Source organism: Bombina bombina, chromosome 6 (genome assembly GCF_027579735.1).
Source record: "Bombina bombina isolate aBomBom1 chromosome 6, aBomBom1.pri, whole genome shotgun sequence".
Classification (NCBI taxonomy): domain Eukaryota; kingdom Metazoa; phylum Chordata; class Amphibia; order Anura; family Bombinatoridae; genus Bombina; species Bombina bombina.
The window spans coordinates 1,123,944,891-1,123,968,743 of record NC_069504.1 but is presented as its reverse complement, the minus strand read 5'-3'; the positions used below and the strand labels follow the sequence as shown (position 1 = coordinate 1,123,968,743).

The 23,853-nt window shown below is 35.4% G+C and overlaps 1 protein-coding gene across 1 annotated transcript in view; it reads left to right on the top strand.

Moving 5' to 3' along the window:
* LOC128664916 (inositol 1,4,5-trisphosphate receptor type 2) overlaps window positions 1–23,853 on the top strand; it is a 693,905-nt gene that overhangs the window by 638,899 nt on the left and 31,153 nt on the right. Inside the window, exons 15-19 of the mRNA XM_053719708.1 lie at window positions 9,193–9,354; window positions 10,626–10,798; window positions 13,716–13,835; window positions 13,913–14,098; window positions 16,587–16,838. Of these exons, the coding sequence (XP_053575683.1) occupies window positions 9,193–9,354; window positions 10,626–10,798; window positions 13,716–13,835; window positions 13,913–14,098; window positions 16,587–16,838 (893 nt within the window). The remainder of the gene's footprint in view (window positions 1–9,192; window positions 9,355–10,625; window positions 10,799–13,715; window positions 13,836–13,912; window positions 14,099–16,586; window positions 16,839–23,853) is intronic.

The window sequence follows — 23,853 nt, the reverse complement described above, 5'->3', positions numbered from 1 at the left end:
CACATACATATATATGTATTATAAGCAGACACAGTACATATATATTTATGTGTTAGTGTGTGTATATACTCATATTAACACATAAATATATATGTATTATAAGCAGACACAGTACATATATATTTATGTGTTAGTGTGTGTATATACTCATATTAACACATAAATATATATGTATTATAAGCATACACAGTACATACATATTTATGTGTTAGTGTGTGTATATACCCATATTAACACATAAATATATATGTATTATAAGCAGACACAGTACATATATATTTATGTGTTAGTGTGTGTATATACCCATATTAACACATAAATTTATATGTATTATAAGCAGACACAGTACATACATATTTATGTGTTAGTGTGTGTATATACTCATATTAACACATAAATATATATGTATTATAAGCAGACACAGTACATATATATTTATGTGTTAGTGTGTGTATATACCCATATTAACACATAAATATATATGTATTATAAGCAGACACAGTACATATATATTTATGTGTTAGTGTGTGTATATACCCATATTAACACATAAATATATATGTATTATAAGCAGACACAGTACATACATATTTATGTGTTAGTGTGTGTATATACTCATATTAACACATAAATATATATGTATTATAAGCATACACAGTACATATATATTTATGTGTTAGTGTGTGTATATACCCATATTAACACATAAATATATATGTATTATAAGCAGACACAGTACATATATATTTATGTGTTAGTGTGTGTATATACCCATATTAACACATAAATATATATGTATTATAAGCAGACACAGTACATATATATGTATGTGTTAGTGTGTGTATATACTCATATTAACACATAAATATATATGTATTATAAGCAGACACAGTACATACATATTTATGTGTTAGTGTGTGTATATACTCATATTAACACATAAATATATATGTATTATAAGCATACACAGTACATACATATTTATGTGTTAGTGTGTGTATATACCCATATTAACACATAAATATATATGTATTATAAGCATACACAGTACATATATATTTATGTGTTAGTGTGTGTATATACTCATATTAACACATAAATATATATGTATTATAAGCAGACACAGTACATATATATTTATGTGTTAGTGTGTGTATATACTCATATTAACACATAAATATATATGTATTATAAGCAGACACAGTACATATATATTTATGTGTTAGTGTGTATATACTCATATTAACACATAAATATATATGTATTATAAGCAGACACAGTACATACATATTTATGTGTTAGTGTGTGTATATACTCATATTAACACATAAATATATATGTATTATAAGCAGACACAGTACATATATATTTATGTGTTAGTGTGTGTATATACCCATATTAACACATAAATATATATGTATTATAAGCATACACAGTACATATATATTTATGTGTTAGTGTGTGTATATACCCATATTAACACATAAATATATATGTATTATAAGCATACACAGTACATATATATTTATGTGTTAGTGTGTGTATATACTCATATTAACACATAAATATATATGTATTATAAGCATACACAGTACATATATATTTATGTGTTAGTGTGTGTATGTACCCATATTAACACATACATATATATGTATTATAAGCAGACACAGTACATATATATTTATGTGTTAGTGTGTGTATGTACTCATATTAACACATAAATATATATGTATTATAAGCATACACAGTACATATATATTTATGTGTTAGTGTGTGTATATACTCATATTAACACATAAATATATATGTATTATAAGCATACACAGTACATATATATTTATGTGTTAGTGTGTGTATATACCCATATTAACACATAAATATATATGTATTATAAGCAGACACAGTACATATATATTTATGTGTTAGTGTGTGTATATACTCATATTAACACATAAATATATATGTATTATAAGCAGATACAGTACATATATATTTATGTGTTAGTGTGTGTATATACCCATATTAACACATAAATATATATGTATTATAAGCAGACACAGTACATATATATTTATGTGTTAGTGTGTGTATATACTCATATTAACACATACATATATATGTATTATAAGCAGACACAGTACATATATATTTATGTGTTAGTGTGTGTATATACTCATATTAACACATAAATATATATGTATTATAAGCAGATACACAGTACATATATATTTATGTGTTAGTGTGTGTATATACTCATATTAACACATAAATATTTATGTATTATAAGCATACACAGTACATATATATTTATGTGTTAGTGTGTGTATATACTCATATTAACACATAAATATATATGTATTATAAGCATATACAGTACATATATATTTATGTGTTAGTGTGTGTATATACTCATATTAACACATACATATATATGTATTATAAGCAGACACAGTACATATATATTTATGTGTTAGTGTGTGTATGTACTCATATTAACACATAAATATATATGTATTATAAGCAGACACAGTACATATATATTTATGTGTTAGTGTGTGTATGTACTCATATTAACACATAAATATATATGTATTATAAGCAGACACAGTACATATATATTTATGTGTTAGTGTGTGTATATACTCATATTAACACATAAATATATATGTATTATAAGCAGACACAGTACATATATATTTATGTGTTAGTGTGTGTATATACTCATATTAACACATAAATATATATGTATTATAAGCAGACACAGTACATATATATTTATGTGTTAGTGTGTGTATATACTCATATTAACACATAAATATATATGTATTATAAGCATACACATTACATATATATTTATGTGTTAGTGTGTGTATATACTCATATTAACACATAAATATATATGTATTATAAGCATACACAGTACATATATATTTATGTGTTAGTGTGTGTATATACTCATATTAACACATAAATATATATGTATTATAAGCAGATACAGTACATATATATTTATGTGTTAGTGTGTGTATATACTCATATTAACACATAAATATATATGTATTATAAGCATACACAGTACATATATATTTATGTGTTAGTGTGTGTATATACTCATATTAACACATAAATATATATGTATTATAAGCAGATACAGTACATATATATTTATGTGTTAGTGTGTGTATATACTCATATTAACACATAAATATATATGTATTATAAGCAGACACAGTACATATATATTTATGTGTTAGTGTGTGTATATACCCATATTAACACATAAATATATATGTATTATAAGCATACACAGTACATATATATTTACGTGTTAGTGTGTGTATATACTCATATTAACACATAAATATATATGTATTATAAGCATACACAGTACATATATATTTATGTGTTAGTGTGTGTATATACCCATATTAACACATAAATATATATGTATTATAAGCATACACAGTACATATATATTTACGTGTTAGTGTGTGTATATACCCATATTAACACATAAATATATATGTATTATAAGCAGATACAGTACATATATATTTATGTGTTAGTGTGTGTATATACTCATATTAACACATAAATATATATGTATTATAAGCAGACACAGTACATATATATTTATGTGTTAGTGTGTGTATATACCCATATTAACACATAAATATATATGTATTATAAGCATACACAGTACATATATATTTATGTGTTAGTGTGTGTATATACTCATATTAACACATACATATATATGTATTATAAGCAGACACAGTACATATATATTTATGTGTTAGTGTGTGTATATACTCATATTAACACATAAATATATATGTATTATAAGCATACACAGTACATATATATTTATGTGTTAGTGTGTGTATATACCCATATTAACACATAAATATATATGTATTATAAGCATACACAGTACATATATATTTATGTGTTAGTGTGTGTATATACTCATATTAACACATAAATATATATGTATTATAAGCAGACACAGTACATATATATTTATGTGTTAGTGTGTGTATATACCCATATTAACACATAAATATATATGTATTATAAGCATACACAGTACATATATATTTATGTGTTAGTGTGTGTATATACTCATATTAACACATACATATATATGTATTATAAGCAGACACAGTACATATATATTTATGTGTTAGTGTGTGTATATACTCATATTAACACATAAATATATATGTATTATAAGCAGACACAGTACATATATATTTATGTGTTAGTGTGTGTATATACCCATATTAACACATACATATATATGTATTATAAGCAGACACAGTACATATATATTTATGTGTTAGTGTGTGTATATACTCATATTAACACATAAATATATATGTATTATAAGCATACACAGTACATATATATTTATGTGTTAGTGTGTATATATACCCATATTAACACATAAATATATATGTATTATAAGCATACACAGTACATATATATTTATGTGTTAGTGTGTGTATATACCCATATTAACACATAAATATATATGTATTATAAGCATACACAGTACATATATATTTATGTGTTAGTGTGTGTATATACCCATATTAACACATAAATATATATGTATTATAAGCAGACACAGTACATATATATTTATGTGTTAGTGTGTGTATATACTCATATTAACACATAAATATATATGTATTATAAGCAGACACAGTACATATATATTTATGTGTTAGTGTGTGTATATACTCATATTAACACATAAATATATATGTATTATAAGCAGACACAGTACATATATATTTATGTGTTAGTGTGTGTATATACTCATATTAACACATAAATATATATGTATTATAAGCATACACAGTACATATATATTTATGTGTTAGTGTGTGTATATACCCATATTAACACATAAATATATATGTATTATAAGCAGACACAGTACATATATATTTATGTGTTAGTGTGTGTATATACCCATATTAACACATAAATATATATGTATTATAAGCATACACAGTACATATATATTTATGTGTTAGTGTGTGTATATACCCATATTAACACATAAATATATATGTATTATAAGCAGACACAGTACATATATATTTATGTGTTAGTGTGTGTATATACTCATATTAACACATAAATATATATGTATTATAAGCATACACAGTACATATATATTTATGTGTTAGTGTGTGTATATACCCATATTAACACATAAATATATATGTATTATAAGCAGACACAGTACATATATATTTATGTGTTAGTGTGTGTATATACCCATATTAACACATAAATATATATGTATTATAAGCAGACACAGTACATATATATTTATGTGTTAGTGTGTGTATATACCCATATTAACACATAAATATATATGTATTATAAGCAGACACAGTACATATATATTTATGTGTTAGTGTGTGTATATACCCATATTAACACATAAACATATATGTATTATAAGCAGACACAGTACATATATATTTATGTGTTAGTGTGTGTATATACCCATATTAACACATAAATATATATGTATTATAAGCAGACACAGTACATATATATTTATGTGTTAGTGTGTGTATATACTCATATTAACACATAAATATATATGTATTATAAGCAGACACAGTACATATATATTTATGTGTTAGTGTGTGTGTATACTCATATTAACACATAAATATATATGTATTATAAGCATACACAGTACATATATATTTATGTGTTAGTGTGTGTATATACCCATATTAACACATAAATATATATGTATTATAAGCATACACAGTACATATATATTTATGTGTTAGTGTGTGTATATACCCATATTAACACATAAATATATATGTATTATAAGCATACACAGTACATATATATTTATGTGTTAGTGTGTGTATATACCCATATTAACACATAAATATATATGTATTATAAGCAGACACAGTACATATATATTTATGTGTTAGTGTGTGTATATACTCATATTAACACATAAATATATATGTATTATAAGCATACACAGTACATATATATTTATGTGTTAGTGTGTGTATATACTCATATTAACACATAAATATATATGTATTATAAGCATACACAGTACATATATATTTATGTGTTAGTGTGTGTATATACTCATATTAACACATAAATATATATGTATTATAAGCAGATACAGTACATATATATTTATGTGTTAGTGTGTGTATATACTCATATTAACACATAAATATATATGTATTATAAGCATACACAGTACATATATATTTATGTGTTAGTGTGTGTATATACCCATATTAACACATAAATATATATGTATTATAAGCAGACACAGTACATATATATTTATGTGTTAGTGTGTGTATATACTCATATTAACACATAAATATATATGTATTATAAGCATACACAGTACATATATATTTATGTGTTAGTGTGTGTATATACTCATATTAACACATAAATATATATGTATTATAAGCATACACAGTACATATATATTTATGTGTTAGTGTGTGTATATACTCATATTAACACATAAATATATATGTATTATAAGCATACACAGTACATATATATTTATGTGTTAGTGTGTGTATATACCCATATTAACACATAAATATATATGTATTATAAGCAGACACAGTACATATATATTTATGTGTTAGTGTGTGTATATACTCATATTAACACATAAATATATATGTATTATAAGCATACACAGTACATATATATTTATGTGTTAGTGTGTGTATATACCCATATTAACACATAAATATATATGTATTATAAGCATACACAGTACATATATATTTACAGGGAGCTCACAGTCCCTATAGACTGCAATGTAAATGCAGTTTTCAGTGCCGTTTTTTCTCTAACACCCCACACCCACTCACTTTAACCCCTAAAAACTTCTTTGTGCAGCTTTTTAATTAAAAAAAAATGCTAATATTTAAAAATTTACAAGACCCACACTAGACTTTAATTTGGGGCCAATTGGGGCACTTTTGGAAAATTAAACAGCGAGCTTGTGGTAGCAATAACCAGCCAATATATTAGCGCTCCTCTTGTAAGCTAGTCCTTAATTTTCAAGTTTTTTTTATTTTTTATAATTTTTTATTCTTTGCCTTGCGCATATCTAGGGAAAGCCTATTTCTGCATAGACCTAACTGGCTTCAGCAGAGATCCTGTAAAACAGTGGTGATTTTGCTAACGTAATGACATTAGCTGGTCTTGTCTATTGCAGTAAGTCCAGACTGTCTCCACCAAATAAGGCTTTGGAATGTAATAGCTTTAATCCGCTGAAAAGAACTTCATCAAGAAAGGTGTTAATGCATTGCAATCATTTATAAACTGACCTAGTATGTTATTTCTTTGTAAGACTTTAAAAAAAATCGTATAATTACAGTGTTTTTAGAGCCTCTATGACTCAATTGTAAGCTCCTTAGATGCATTTTTTGGCATAGAGAAATTGATCAAAACAAAAAAAGATCACTGATGAGCTGGGTTTTAAAGTTGATTATTCTCCCTAGAAATTTAGTGTAGCCTTTGTGTATTTTTATTTAAAAAAAAAAAAAAAATAATCTAATTAATGAGGCATAAAGTTCTATTTCATAAAGCTAGTTATCTGACACAAACACAATGTGTGTAGGAGCCAGTAGAGCCTAGTATCATACAAGAACAGTATCTGTGGATTCTGTGTGTGTTTCGTACAAGCCGGTTGGATTAGCGCTGGAGTGAGCAGGGGTTTCTTGGCACATGGCTGTAGGTAGGGAAAATAAACGGGTGCATTAGCTGGTGTTTTCAGCTCTAAAGGGGCATAAACATATTGTAGTGACTTCTCTGTAGTCTCGTCACAAAATAACTTATCACTTAAAGGGACAGTCTACTCCAGAATTGTAATTATTTAAAAAGATAGATAATCCCTTTATTACACATTTTGTATAACCAACACAGTTATATTAATATACTGTTTACCTCTGTGATTACCTTGTATCTAAGCTTCTGCAGACTGCCCCCTTATCTCAGTTCTTTTGACAGACTTGTAATTTAGCCAATCAGTTCTGACTCATAAATAACTCCATGGGAGTGAGCACAATGTTATCCATATGGCACACAGGAACTAGCGCTGTCTAGCTATGAACAACTGTCAAAATGCACTAAAATAAGATTCAGCCTTCAAGGGCTTAGAAATTAGCATATTAGCCTACCTAGGTTTAGCTTTTAACAAAGAATACCAATAGAACAAAGCAAATTTGATGATAAAAGTAAATTGGAAAGTTGTTTAAAATTGCATGCCCTATCTGAATCATTAGTTTAATTTTGACTTTACTGTCCCTTTAAGTCTGAACTTTTTCTTAATACATTAACTATAGTTGTTTTTCAAGGGCCAAACTCTCCCACCACTTTCATTATTTATAGGAGCCAATCTGGACGATTTGTTCGTGTAATAGATGAAGCCAGGCACTGTCATGTTGTTAACAAACCTTACCTTGTTTTGCAATAACTTATCACTTCTGCTGAAGCTAATTAGGGACAGATATGTAGCAGGTTTAGGTTTGTGAAGTTTACCATGTGCATTACCAGTTCCCAAAATTGAAAACCCCCCACAACTGAAAATGCAAGAAAATTAAGACATTATTATTTTTTACTATGTATGATTAAAGGCACAGTAAAGTCAAAATGAAACTTTCATAATTCTGATAAAGCATGATATTTTAAACAACTTTCCAATTTACCTCTATTATCTAATTTGCTTTGTTCTCTTGAAATACTTTGTGGAAAGGCATATATACATATGTTCAGCATCACCACTGCACTACTGGGAGCTAGCTGCTAACTGGCTACATACATTTGTCTCTTGTCATTGGCTTGCCAGATGTGTTCAGCTAGTTCCCAGTAGCGCATTGCTGCTTGGTCAGCAAATGATTTGATATCAGTAAACTGAAAAGTCTGCTGTATCTGAATTATGAGAGAGAATGTCCCTTTATTCTATAGTATAGTCCCAAAGTGTTTCTTATTCCTTTTAAATAACCAACTTATTAGACATCTAAAGAATCCTTGCAGTACCTGGTACGTGTTTCAGTTAGGAACTTGCAGTTGAATAAAGAAATCCTTGTTAATCTTCCGATCAGTGCTGTGTGACTTTAGTAACTTGTATGATCTCCGCAGATCTTCGGAATTCTTAAGGCTCCTTTCAAAGACAAGGCGGGAGAAGGTTCAATGCTTCGGCTGGAAGACCTCGGGGATCAGAGATACGCTCCGTACAAATATATTCTTCGTCTTTGCTACAGGGTCCTGAGACATTCGCAGCAAGACTACAGGAAAAACCAGGTTAATCAGCGCCTCTCTCACGTTCGATACAGAGTTTGTATAGAATTAGCACATTCAATGTCATTTATAGGAAAAACTAATATTGCAATGCGACATGTAAATAGTGTTTGCTTGGTTCATATGTAGAAAATACTGTCAGCAGGAATATGTTCAGCCACATCACCTTTTATATACAGCTATGTCGTAACTTTAAGGGGGAGGAAACCTAATTTGCTTGCATGTTCTGTCAGAATCATGAGAGCAATTTTAAACAACTTTCCAATTTACTCCTATTATCAAATTTGCTTCATTCTCTTGGTATCCTTTGTTGAAAAGCATAGCTAAGTAGGTTCAGCACCTGATTTCTATTTGCTGATTGGTGCCTGCACATTTTTTATGTGCATCCACCAATCGGGAATTAGCAGTCTAGTGTTGAGCCTACTTAGCTATGGCTTTCAACAAAGGATACCTAAATAATAAAGCCAATTAGATAATAGAAGTAAATTGGAAAGTTGTTTAAAATTGTATTTTCTATCAGAATCACTAAATAAATAATTTGGGTTTCCTTTCCCTTTTATTTATATATATATATATATATGTGTGTGTGATTATATTTTTTAAGCATTTTTATTTTATTTAGCTAAATTTAAATCATGATTCAAAACACAATGTTCAATATACATATCATTTTGTTTTATTTAAACAAAAACGTATATTTTTGTACTGAGAAATAATTTGTAGGTGTGCCACTATCCACCAATTGTTATGTTGACGTTTTTCTTCTCAGCCAGTGAGCTTCTTTCCTGCAGACCAATTATACACTTTGTGTTTGTTTCAAAAGCTTTGAATATGCTGAAGCTGTGCTCTTTTATCACTTTCTGAGCAGATGAATTTGGGCTTGCACCTCCTTTTCTTCTGGAGATAATACAGACTTTAGTAATGTGTGTAAATAACTTTACCACTGCTGGTATAAGATATATTTGTATGTGCCAGTCATGCTTTGAATTCTGGGAGTTTGATTAGGGAGCTGAATTCTCTGTGTGAGTCCGTCACATGCTTGCCATCTCTGTTTTGTTTCATTCCTTAGCATAATAACTTTTTTCATTGCAGTGCTTGCAAGCACCCTGAGGTCACATACAGTAGTTTCATGTGAGATATAAATAAGGGTCATCCGGTCTGGGCAATGGCATGACCCCTGAGCCACCCCTCTGTTTCTTGAAATTACTGATATTGTCTTAATATCACAGCACCAGGGCACACGGCTAATATCTCCTGATTATTCTGTGTTCCAGGAATACATCGCTAAGCATTTCTACGTGATGCAGTCGCAGATTGGATACGATATCTTGGCAGAAGACACAATCACGGCTTTGTTACACAATAACCGAAAGCTGCTGGAGAAACACATCACGGCTAAAGAAATAGAAACATTTGTTAGTTTGCTGAGAAGGAACAGAGAGCCGAGGTCAGTCGCCAATAGCCCTCTATTTTACACCCTTTATAGGTCTGCGATGTATGTGTAATGACTCATCAGCTTGTAAGTTATCTAGTAAATGTCTGCAAATGTGTAACACTAATAACAGAGACTAAATAAATATCCTAAAGCCATTTACTGCATATGGGATATCTGTCTATGTATCATTTATCTGTCTGTCTATCATCTATCTGTCTGTCTATCATCTTTCTGTCTGTCTATCATCTTTCTGTCTGTCTATCATCTTTCTGTCTGTCTATCATCTATCTGTCTATCATCTATCTGTCTGTCTGTCTATCTCGTCTCTGAATTAAACAACAACGTTAACATTATGAATATCCACTACATATCAAAATTACTGTCTGTTCTCTCTCTACTATACTGTTTTCTTGGTGGTTATTGCAACTTTCTTGGAACTGACTACTGTTTGTATATTGGGTTCTAGTTACCACCTGCACACTAGGGTCTGTCTAGCGCCTGTACACTGGGGTCTGTCTAGCGCCTGCACACTGGGGTCTGTCTAGCGCCTGCACACTGGGGTCTGTCTAGCGCCTGTACACTGGGGTCTGTCTAGCGCGTGTACACTGGGGTCTGTCTAGCGCCTGCACACTGGGGTCTGCCTAGCACCTGTACACTGGGGTCTTTCTAGCGCCTGCACACTGGGGCCTGTCTAGCGCCTGTACACTGGGGTCTGCCTAGCGCCTGTACACTGGGGTCTGTCTAGCGCGTGTACACTGGGGTCTGTCTAGCGCCTGCATACTGGGGTCTGTCTAGCGCCTGCACACTGGGGTCTGTCTAGTGCCTGCACACTGGGGTCTTTCTAGCGCCTGTACACTGGGGTCTGTCTAGCGCATGTACACTGGGGTCTGTCTAGCGCGTGTACACTGGGGTCTGTCTAGAGCCTGCACACTCTAGTCTGTCTAGCGCATGTACACTGGGGTCTGTCTGGCGCATGTACACTGGGGTCTGTCTGGCGCATGTACACTGGGGTCTGTCTAGCGCCTGCACACTGGGGTCTGTCTAGCGCCTGCACACTGGGGTCTGTCTGGCGCATTCACACTGGGGTCTGTCTAGCGCCTGCACACTGGGGTCTGTCTGGCGCCTGCACACTGGGGTCTGTCTAGACCCTGCACACTGGAGTCTGTCTAGCGCATGTACACTGGGGTCTGTCTAGCGCATGCACACTGGGGTATGGTTACTGTACACTGATTCTTGCTACACATATTATTATTGCACTGTAACGATAATTTTATCTAAGAGGTTAAACACAATTAAATTGAGTCGCAGCGCACAAGCCCTGAGCTGGGGATATGCCGCCCTAGATCTGCTCAGCAGCCTTGTATACGCTTCTGCGCAAATCATAGAATAATAATAAAAGGCTCATTAAACTGATATGTTATTGATCTTTTATTTACAGTAATCCCAAATAATCTGCAAGACAGAACAAATGGAGTGCAGCAAAAAAAACCCACCGGTGATCTAAGTGTAGATGTAAAGTTCAGCAACTTTTAATAAAACAAATAAAGTATTACACTCACAAAGGTAACCTCAAACGTATGAGCTATGTGTCAGTAAACATATAGATGATTCTCTTGGAACCGTGGGGCAAAAGCAAACCTCCATTTAACCCCTCCAAAAGTCCACACCTGTCTTTGGCTGGAAGTGCTCACAAGCAGGTTCCCAATAGTTCCAATAATAGGGGCACGGAAGAGTGAGGGTACTATCCCCAAGTGTTAAAACTTGTGATTCACTTAAAAGTAAAAAACGGAGACCGTGTCTCTCAAGTGGCGCTGCTCTGTAAAGCCGGCTCAGATCAACCACTACCACGCTAGTGTTCTTTATGCTGCACTCCATTTGCTCTGTCTTGCAGATTATTTGGGATTGCTTTGTCAGCCATGGAGATCACACCAGTGTGATAAGGAGGAGCTGCACATCACACAGAGGATTCCACTATCCTAAAATGACTCAGTATCCCTTGATAAAGGCTTTTTATATACAAACTATTATTTGTTGAACTTATTACTGTACATTTTGCTACATTTTTTATTTTGCACAGCTAAGTCTTTCCAGTGAATTTATCTATGTGGCGCTCCCTATTCTTTGTTTTTTATTTACAGCACAGTGAGTCTAGAATACTTTATACAACAAGCACAATAACTGTTGTGTGTATTGTTGCACGTGTATTTGTGTTGTATACGCTTCTGTGCAATTCATATAATAATCTGAGAGTTTATTTACAGTACAGTAGAATAACTGTTGCACGTGTATTGTTGTACGTGTATTGTTGCACGTGTATTTGTGTTGTATACGCTTCTGTGCAATTCATATAATAATAATAATAATAATAATAATAATAATAGGCTCATTAGACTAATATATTACTGAGAGTTTATTTACAGTACAGTAGAATAACTGTTGCACGTGTATTGTTGTACGTGTATTGTTGTACGTGTATTGTTGCACGTGTATTTGTGTTGTATACGCTTCTGTGCAATTCATATAATAATAATAATAATAATAATAATAATAATAGGCTCATTAGACTAATATATTACTGAGAGTTTATTTACAGTACAGTAGAATAACTGTTGCACGTGTATTGTTGTACGTGTATTGTTGCACGTGTATTGTTGCACGTGTATTTGTGTTGTATACGCTTCTGTGCAATTCATATAATAATCTGAGAGTTTATTTACAGTACAGTAGAATAACTGTTGCACGTGTATTGTTGTACGTGTATTGTTGTACGTGTATTGTTGCACGTGTATTGTTGCACGTGTATTTGCCTTGTGACTGATAGATTGAAATAATAAAAAAACATTTTACTGTCACAATCTGCAGATTTTATGTGATAAAGTAGCGAGTGTGACAAATGCATCATCTCATGGTCCCTCTTCTTGTGTCTAAGGTTCCTGGATTATTTGTCAGATTTGTGCGTGTCAAACACCACAGCGATCCCGGTTACCCAGGAGCTCATCTGTAAATTCATGCTCAGCCCGGGTAATGCGGACATTCTCATTCAGACTAAGTAAGTGCCGGTAATGGGATAGAGGTCTCCTCTGCTGAGCACAATAGTACCTGGTGCTGATGTTTTTATCCTCACAGGCTGGTCAGCACGCAGATGGATAACCTCTTAGAGTGCTCCGTTCTGACTGATGATATAGACGAGGAGGAGGTCTGGCTGTACTGGATTGACAGCAATAAGGAACCACATGGCAAAGCTATAAGGCACCTGGCGCAGGAAGCTAAAGAAGGGACCAAAGCTGACCTAGAAGTCATTAATTATTACAGGTGTGGCACTGGATCCTATATATTATCTATGTCAAATAGAAAATGCTTAAACTATAATAAAAAATGTGTTAGTTAACTTTTGTATAAAAAATGGCTCAATTAGATTTGTTTAGCAGCTGTGCTAAACTTGTGCTGCCCTAGGCACTGGGAAATGTGCTTCTTCTCCGCACTGCGGAATCTGTTGGGGATCTACAAATAACTGATAATAATAATCCCTAGACTTTTAGCTCTTATCTTATTTATACTCCCAAGCTATGCACCAGGGACAAATGGAGGGGATATGTGCCCCCAAGAGACGTCAAGGGATCATTGGTTTGTAGTAAATAAAATAATAGGAGAGCGTAGGTGTGTTAAAGTATTATGTCACCGAATTACCACTTATAATTTACTGCCCTAGGTACAGGACAAAATATGCCATTTTGTGTTACATTTCCTGTGTGTTGTTCATACTAACATATGCATATTTGTTAAATCTATGAATGGTGGACAGCTCTTTTGTGTAGAATATGTGCATGTCCTGCGTTACCTACAGAGCCCAAAAAGCAAATACCTGCAAATGCTGCAAATCATACAGCGAGTTTCGGCAATTTGCAGCATTTTAAAAACCACCTAGGTTACAGAAGTAGCTTCATGGACTTTCTAGGGACAAAAACAGAAGATGTTTTATGCCCTTGTTAACAAATGTTTGTTTAATTTGCAAACATGAAAAAGTGATACACTGGACATGAAATCCAATTTTGTCATGTATGATACAGATAGAGCAAATGATTTTAAACAACTTTCCAATTTATTTCTATTAGCTAAATTGTTTTGTTCTCTTATCTTTTGTTGAAAAGGATACCTAGATAGGCTCATAAACAGCTGGTTGGTGGCTGCAAGTATATGACTCATATTATTGGCTCACCCAATGTGTTCAGCTAGCTCCCGGTAGTTTATTGCTGCATCTTCACAAAGGATACCAGGATAATGAAGCAAATTAGATAATAGAAGTAAATTAAAAAATTGTTTAAAATTACATCTTCTATCTGAATCCTGAATTAACAATTTTGGGTTTCATGTCCCTTAAGTTTCAAATATGGAATATAACATTTACATATAAGGATATTATTGGAATGCAGCTTCACAAAGACTTCAGTGTAAGTATGTGTAACTGCATATTATTATTTCTATGTTATTAAATTGAAATTCGTTCTATAGAAACATTCTAAAGTCAAATGGAACAATCTTTCCACAGTTCAAACATCAAAATTCACCATCGGCCCATCCCTATTTATACCTTGTGTATCAAGAGAAAGAAGGATATGTCAGATGAGAGACCCCTGAGGAATAAACAATCAAAACAGTTAAATAAAATTTAAATAAAAAAATTGTTTGGAACCCCTAAAGTAGTTAACGGGCTAATATGTTTCCCATAAGCTTACAATCAGTATATCAAACCCGAGCTTTTAACAATATAAGTCAACCACACAGGTTAAAATGTCATCAATATAACTTCACTGTCAATCAGATTCCTGTGTCAGGTTCCCTGAGTTCTAATTACCGACGCTCTCTTCCTCAGTCATAAAATCCACATTCTCCACAAATCTTGCATCTTCCACCTGCAGCCCCTTCTGTTATATGTCACAGTATCCATCAATGCACATTTATCATTATCCTTTCATGTGCCAACTGAATAGCAGCAACACTACCCAAATCAGGCTACATATTATCTGATTATGGCATATAGTAATGTTAGAAATCAAAATAATTTGTAAACAATACTTATTCTTTATGTAACACCTCCTTGTATATAACAGAATAAACCACATTTAAATAAAAGCAAATAAGCAAAAATAAAGTGACAGTTAAAGGGACAGTCTACACCAGAATTGTTATTGTTTAAAAAGAAAGATAATTCCTTTATTACCCATTCCCCAGTTTTGCATAACCAACACAGATATATTAATCTATGTTTTACCTCTGTGATTACCTTGTATCTAAGCCTCTGCAGACTGCCCCCTTATCTCAGTGCTTTTGACAGACATGCAGTTTAGCCAATCAGTGCAGACTCCTAAATAACTCCATGGGATTGAGCACAATGTTATCTATATGACACACATGAACTAACACTGTCTAACTGTAAAAAACTTTCAAAATGCTCTGAGCTAAGAGGCGGTTTTCAACGGTTTAGAAATCAGTTTGAGCCTAGCTAGGTTAAGCTTTTCAAAAATACCATCAAGGGAGCAAAGCAAATTTGATGATAAAAGTAAATTGGAAAGTTGTTTAAAATTGCATGCCCTATCTCAATCATGAAAGTTTAATTTTGACTAGACTGTCCCTTTAATATTTTCTGACTGTTGCTTATAATACCACCTATTTCTCAGTTTATTGCTAGTTTTGTAATGTATTATATAATATTTATAAGCTGTAATTAAATCAACATATCCTATTGTTGTTCGATACATAACCTTATTGTCACCCAGATCTTACAGATTATGTGTCCATACAGGTATCAGCTAAACCTCTTTGCCAGGATGTGTTTGGATCGTCAATATCTTGCCATCAACCAGATTTCTACACAGCTGTCTGTTGACCTAATACTACGTTGTATGTCTGACGAGTCTCTCCCCTATGACCTCCGGGCTTCCTTTTGCCGTCTCATGCTTCATATTCATGTAGACAGGGACCCTCAAGAATCTGTAGTTCCTGTAAAATATGCCAGATTGTGGACAGAGATTCCCACGCGGATAAGCATCCATGAGTGAGTATAGATGACTTTCGTCCATGTTCATGGGATGACACAAATTATAATGTTAATGTGGAGTATTCCAACCTCCTATTGTAATAAAGTAACCAAAGCTAGGGGCAAGTTATAAAGTGAATTTGTACGGTTGACCGTGATACAGTGTCTTAGAACAACAGAATTATCTGAAAATACAGTGGGGAAAAAAAGTATTTAGTCAGCCACCAATTGTGCAAGTTCTCCCACTTAAGAAGATGAGAGAGGCCTGTAAATTTCATCATAGGTATACCTCAACTATGAGAGACAAAATTTGGAAACAAATCCAGACAATCACATTGTCTGATTTGGAAAGAATTTATTTGCAAATTATGGTGGAAAATAAGTATTTGGTCACCTACAAACAAGCAAGATTTCTGGCTCTCACAGACCTGTATCTTCTTCTTTAAGAGGCTCCTCTGTCCTCCACTCCTTACCTGTATTAATGGCACCTGTTTGAACTTGTTATCAGTATAAAAGAAACCTGTCCACAACCTCAAACAGTCACACTCCAAACTCCACTATGGTGAAGACCAAAGAGCTGTCGAAGGACACCAGAAACAAAATTGTAGACCTGCACCAGGCTGGGAAGACTGAATCTGCAATAGGCAAGCAGCTTGGTGTAAAGAAATCAACTGTGGGAGCAATAATTAGAAAATGGAAGACATACAAGACCACTGATAATCTCCCTCGATCTGGGGCTCCACGTAAGATCTCACCCCGTGGGGTAAAAATGATCACAAGAACGGTGAGAAAACATCCCAGAACCACACAGGGGACCTAGTGAATGACCTGCAGAGAGTTGGGACCAACGTAACAAAGGCTACCATCAGTAACACACTACGCCGCCAGGGACTCAGATCCTGCAGTGCCAGACGTGTCCCCCTGCTTAAGCCAGTACATGTCTGGGCCCGTCTGAAGTATGCTAGAGGGCATTTGGATGATCCAGAAGTGGATTGGGAGAATGTCATATGGTCAAATGAAACCAAAGTAGAACTGTTTGGTAGAAACACAACTTGTCGTGTTTAGAGGAGAGAGAACACCATACCTACTGTGATGCATGGGGGTGACAACATCATGCTTTGGGGCTGTTTCTCTGCAAAGGGAACAGGACGACTGATCCGTGTACATGAAAGAATGAATGGGGCCATGTATCATGAGATTTTGAGTGCAAACCTCCTTCCATCAGCAAGGGCATTGAAGATGAAATGTGGCTGGGTCTTTCAGCATGACAATGATCCCAAACACACTGCCTGGGCAATGAAGGAGTGGCTTCGTAAGAAGCATTTCAAGGTCCTGGAGTGGCCTAGCCAGTCTCCAGATCTCAACCCCATAGAAAACCTTTGGAGGGAGTTGAAAGTCCATGTTGCCCAGCGACAGCCCCAAAACATCACTGCTCTAGAGGAGATTTGCATGCAGGAATGGGCCAACATACCAGCAACAGTGTGTGAAAACCTTGTGAAGACTTATAGAAAACGTTTGACCTCTGTCATTGCCAACAAAGGATATATAACAAAGTATTGAGATGAACTTTTGATATTGACCAAATACTTATTTTCCACCATAATTTGCAAATAAATTCTTTCCAAATCAGACAATGTGATTGTCTGGATTTGTTTCCACATTTTGTCTCTCATAGTTGAGGTATACCTATGATGAAAATTACAGGCCTCTCTCATCTTCTTAAGTGGGAGAACTTGCACAATTGGTGGCTGACTAAATACTTTTTTTCCCCACTGTATAATAAAATGTTAGTAGTTACTTCATATTATTTTACTTAATCGAGCAAATCCCTCCTCATTCTGCAAATTGTCAGTGTGTGGGGTTTAATTTTTTATTGAGGTAATAAGCAAACACAACAATGAAGGCATGTCCAATAACAATAATAGAACAAAATAACAATAGATCGCATGAGTTGTAGGTGTACTCGTCATTTACATTTCTCTGATATGCACTACAGATATATAGTTGAGACTATTGCGTAATATACTTTCAGTCTTAACTGTTTGTACATAAAAAGGTGACTAAATAGATAAGTCATAACTGTTATACGTGTCATAAGCGATGTCTATACATATACCAATGAGGCCTCATTTTTTTAACTTAGGGAATGTATCCCTCATTTCTCAGAGGGTCACTCTTGGACCTGTCTAGGCTAGTGAGTCATTAGTGAGGGAGATTAGATTTTGACATGGCCACTCTTGGACCTTAGAATATGAGTACAGTATATATAGCAAATGGTAATTGGACCTCCATAATAGTATATCAAAATCAGTGAATAATATTACAAATAAAGTATATGGTACATTTTCCAATCTAAGTCCTTGGAATATAATACAAAGTATAGATTTTGAGAAGATTCCAGTGATATTAAGTTTATAATAATGCTCAAAGACAGCGGGCTAGAGCGATAGGTTGAGGTTCTCAGAAGATATAGGTAGCTAGGGGAGGCTATATAAAATCATGGTGAGTTGGTCTATTGTAAGATAAGTGTAATATATTAAGTTGTGAAAACTTATGACTCTTTTTGCTGCAGGGATGATGTGATGATGAAATAATCTATAGTTGTGACTAAACATTTATGTAAATGGCTCTGATGTTCTCTATGTGATTGTCAGAAGTGTAAAAGCTGCCTGAGTCTGATGACTGGTAGGAGCTGGACCAGTTGTCAATTCAATTATCTAGTCAGTCTAAATTGACATAATGTAGATATGAGTACATAAGGTACAATGTGGAAAAGTATGGTCAGATTTAATTCTAGACGGAGACAACCAATTCCTTGCGAAATGTAAGATGTTGATAGAGAGATAATGGGGTGGGGGGGGGGGTGAGTGAGGAGGGCATAATACTATCTGTGTTAGAGCTCTTATAGACAAGGTACGCATTGGTACATTTTATATTTTCAGATAGGGAGGAATAGTGGCCTCAATACTCAAACAGTGTATAGAAGGACATGTTAAGTCACATATTACAGAGTACAATTTAAATGACCATCCGTACAGCAGGGAATACATTGAGTCTTGTGTGTCAGATGAGGGAGGATGAAATATATACATGCTTGGGAGAACGCCTCTATGCTAAAATTAACGATCAGACCATAGTGTTCAACTTATAAAATCTTTTAACTGTGTAACGTAAAAAAAGAGAAAACAACGACTCTGAATCCTCCAAATATAGATGTTGGGCAATCTCTAAGTCAGTGATGGCAATAAGAAAGTACATACAACCATGGATGACAACACAGGAACAGTTTTCAACTTCCAGCTTAGTAGCTTGGTCCAGAGGGAGACAAGGCAGGGTATCAGGGTGCCAGGAATCAGACTGAGATGAGAAGTGCAAAAATAATCACACCTTTATTAATAGCAAAAAATAATAAAACGTCCACAAAACAAATAACAAGCCAGGAATCGAAACCGGAGCTGGTAGTCAGACGAGCCGAGTCAGAAGCCAAAGCAAATAGTCAGACGAGCCGAGTCAAGAGCCAAAGCGAGAAGTCAGACGAGCCGAGTCAGGAGCCAAAGCGAGAAGTCAGACGAGCCGGAATCAGGAACAAGAAGAACAGCAGAGTCAGGAACAAGCCAGGGATCAGGAACCAGGAGGGACGTCAGACAGCCAGGTAATACACAGGAGCTCTCACAAACAGGTCTGAGACAACGCAAGGGCAAAGCATACTGAACAGAGGCCCTTTAAATAATAAGTGATGACATCACAATTCTGAGACTGCATCCTGTCTCACACTGATGATGAACACCAGTCTAGCCATAAAAGGAAGTGCAGGAAATGAGCAGCATCACACAGTATGCACCAGAGTTAGCAAGAGAGTTGAGTAAAATGGCTGCCAGCAGCACATGGCAAACAAAGGAGGGAAAAAAACCCTCACAGTACCCTTCCCTCACCGACCCCTCCCCCGCGGGAGGACAAAAGGCTTATTTGGGAAACGGCATGGAAGGCACGGAGGAGGGCGGGAGCATGAACATCCTCATGGTTGTCAACAAAGATTGGACGGAGACGAGGCAACACAGTGGTAAACATCTTCATGGTTGTCAACACAGTGGTAAACATCCTCATGGTTGTCAACACAGTGGTAAACATCCTCATGTTTGTCAACAAAGATTGGACGGGGACGAGGCAACACAGTGGTAAACCGATTACAAACTAATGGTTTCAAGAGGGAGCCAATTTATTGGAAGGCACACGAAGGTTCAAGTTGCGAGAGGACAGCCAAACTCTCTCACCAACCTGGTAGGAAGGCGCGGGCAGACGCCTACAATCGGCCTGGAACTTTTGGTGCTGCATAGAACGATGAAGGCAATCCTGAATCTGCACCCACGTGGAACGGAGTTGCCGGAGATGCTCCTCCAAAGCCGGAATACCCTGAGACATGAATGAATCGGGCAACAAGGATGGTTGAAACCCATAATTCGCCATGAACGGGGATAACTTGGAGGAAGCATTAATAGCACTATTACGAGCAAACTCTGCCCAAGGTAATAGTTCAGACCAATTGTTGTGATCTGAGACATAGCAACGGAGGAACTGTTCCAGAGCTTGATTAGACCGTTCCACAGCCCCATTGGATTGAGGGTGATGCTGAAGAGAAGGAAAACTGGATCCCCATTTGAGCACAAAAGGAACGCCAAAATCTGGAGACAAACTGGCTACCCCGATCCGACACTATCTCCTTGGGTAACCCATGTAAACGGAAGACCTCCAGGGCAAAAATTGAAGGAAGCTCCTGAGCGGTAGGCAACTTCTTCAAGGGAATGCAATGTGACATTTTAGAAAAACGGTCAACCACCATAAGGATAACAGTATTGCCATTGGAAACAGGGAGCTCGACAAGGAAGTCCATGGAAAGATGTGTCCAAGGAGACTCACCATTACTAATAGGTTGAAGAAGACTCACAGGAAGACATCGAGGAGTCTTATTCTGTGAACAAACTGAGCAGGAGGCAACATACGCAGCAACATCAGAACGAATACCTGGCCACCAGAATTGTCGAGTGACAGACCAAATCATTTGGTTCCTGCCTGGGTGACCTGCGGCTTTAGGATAGTGGTAAGTGTGCAAAAGTTTAGTTCGAAGATTCTCAGGAACAAAACACTTACCACTAGGTTTCTCAGGAGGTGCATTGGTTTGTGCAGCCAGGATCTCCTCCCCCAAGGGAGAAGTCAAATTAGTATGTATATTATCCAAAATATGGTCAGGAGGTATAACTGGAGTAGGTACAGACTCCTCCTTGGACAGAGGCGAAAATTGTTGAGAGAGGGCATCAGCCCTAACATTCTTACTACCAGGCAGGTAGGAGACCACATAATTAAACCAAGACAAAAATAGCGCCCATCTGGCCTGTCGGGGCGACAAACGTTTTGCTTCAGATAGATAAGTTAAATTCTTGTGGTCAGTAAGAATGAGCACTGGCACGCTAGTACCCTCGAGAAGATGCCTCCATTCTTTGAGTGCCAAAATTGTGGCCAGTAATTCCCTGTCTCCAATTTCATAATTGCACTCCGCTGGAGACAATTTCTTAGAAAAGAAACCACACGGATGCAAGGAACCGTCAGGCGTAGGACGTTGAGACAAGAGGGCACCTACTCCAGTTTCAGACGCATCAACCTCAAGAACAAAAGGCAGGACAGGGTTAGGATGAGCCAGAACTGGAGCAGCAGCAAAGGCAGTTTTAAGACTATCAAAGGCCTTAATGGCAGTAGGTGACCAATGGAGTGGATCATTCTCTTTATGGGTCATGTCTGTGATAGGTTTGACCAAGGAAGAAAAGTTTTTAATAAACTTTCTATAGTAATTGGCGAAACCCATAAAAACGTTGAATAGACCGAAGACCAACTGGGCGAGGCCACTGCAAAACTGCAGATAACTTGTCAGGATCCATGGAGAACCCTGCAACGGAGATAACATAACCTAGGAAGGTTACTTGAGTCTGATGGAACTCACATTTCTCGAGTTTACAAAACAAGCCGTTCTCACGTAGTGTCTGAAGAACCCGTGAAACATCAGAACGATGAGCCTCAAGTGTGGTTGAGTGTATGAGGATGTCGTCTAAGTACACCACAACACACTGTTGCAACATATCTCGTAGGACATCATTAATAAATTCCTGAAAAACTGCAGGAGCATTACATAGGCCAAAGGGCATTACAAGATACTCATAATGCCCGCTCCTGGTGTTAAATGCTGTTTTCCATTCGTGGCCCTCCTTGATCCTAACGAGATTGTACGCTCCTCTCAAATCAAGTATAGTAAAGACCGTAGCTCCCTTGAGGCGGTCAAAGAGTTCCGTAATGAGCGGAATAGGGTAAGCATTCTTAATGGTAAGACGATTTGGACCCCTATAATCGATGCATGACCTTAACTCGCCGCCCTTTTTCTTCACAAAGAAGAAGCCAGCCCCTGCAGGAGAGCAGGATTTGCGAATGATGCCCCGCGACAGAGCATCGGCAACATACTCCTCCATAGCACAATTCTCCGCAACAGACAGAGAGTAAACCCGGCCCGAGGAGGAATGGCTCCGGGTTGCAGGTCTATGGCACAATCGTAAGACCGGTGAGGAGGCAACGTACTGGCACGCACCTTGTCAAAAACGTCTAGGAACTCTCGGTACTCCTTTGGCATTTGAGATACCGAAGAAGTGCACAAGACTTTAGCTGGTTTCCGAAGACAAGTGGAAATACATTGCGGAGACCATGACAAAATTTCGGACCTGCGCCAGTCGAGACTGGGATTGTGCTTTTGGAGCCAGGGATAACCCAGAACAACCAGAAAATGCAGAGACTTTATCACCTGGAACTGGAGGGTTTCAAAATGGAGAGCCCCAACAGCCATGGATAAAGGAGCAGTTTCTTGAGTAATGAGTGTGGGTAGCAAGCGGAACGGACCGAGGCAAAACAGGAATGGAGTGGTTTGATACAAAAGCACTGTCAATGAAATAGCCCGCAGCACCGGAGTCAACAAGAGCCTAAGTGACTATGGAGGAGTCCA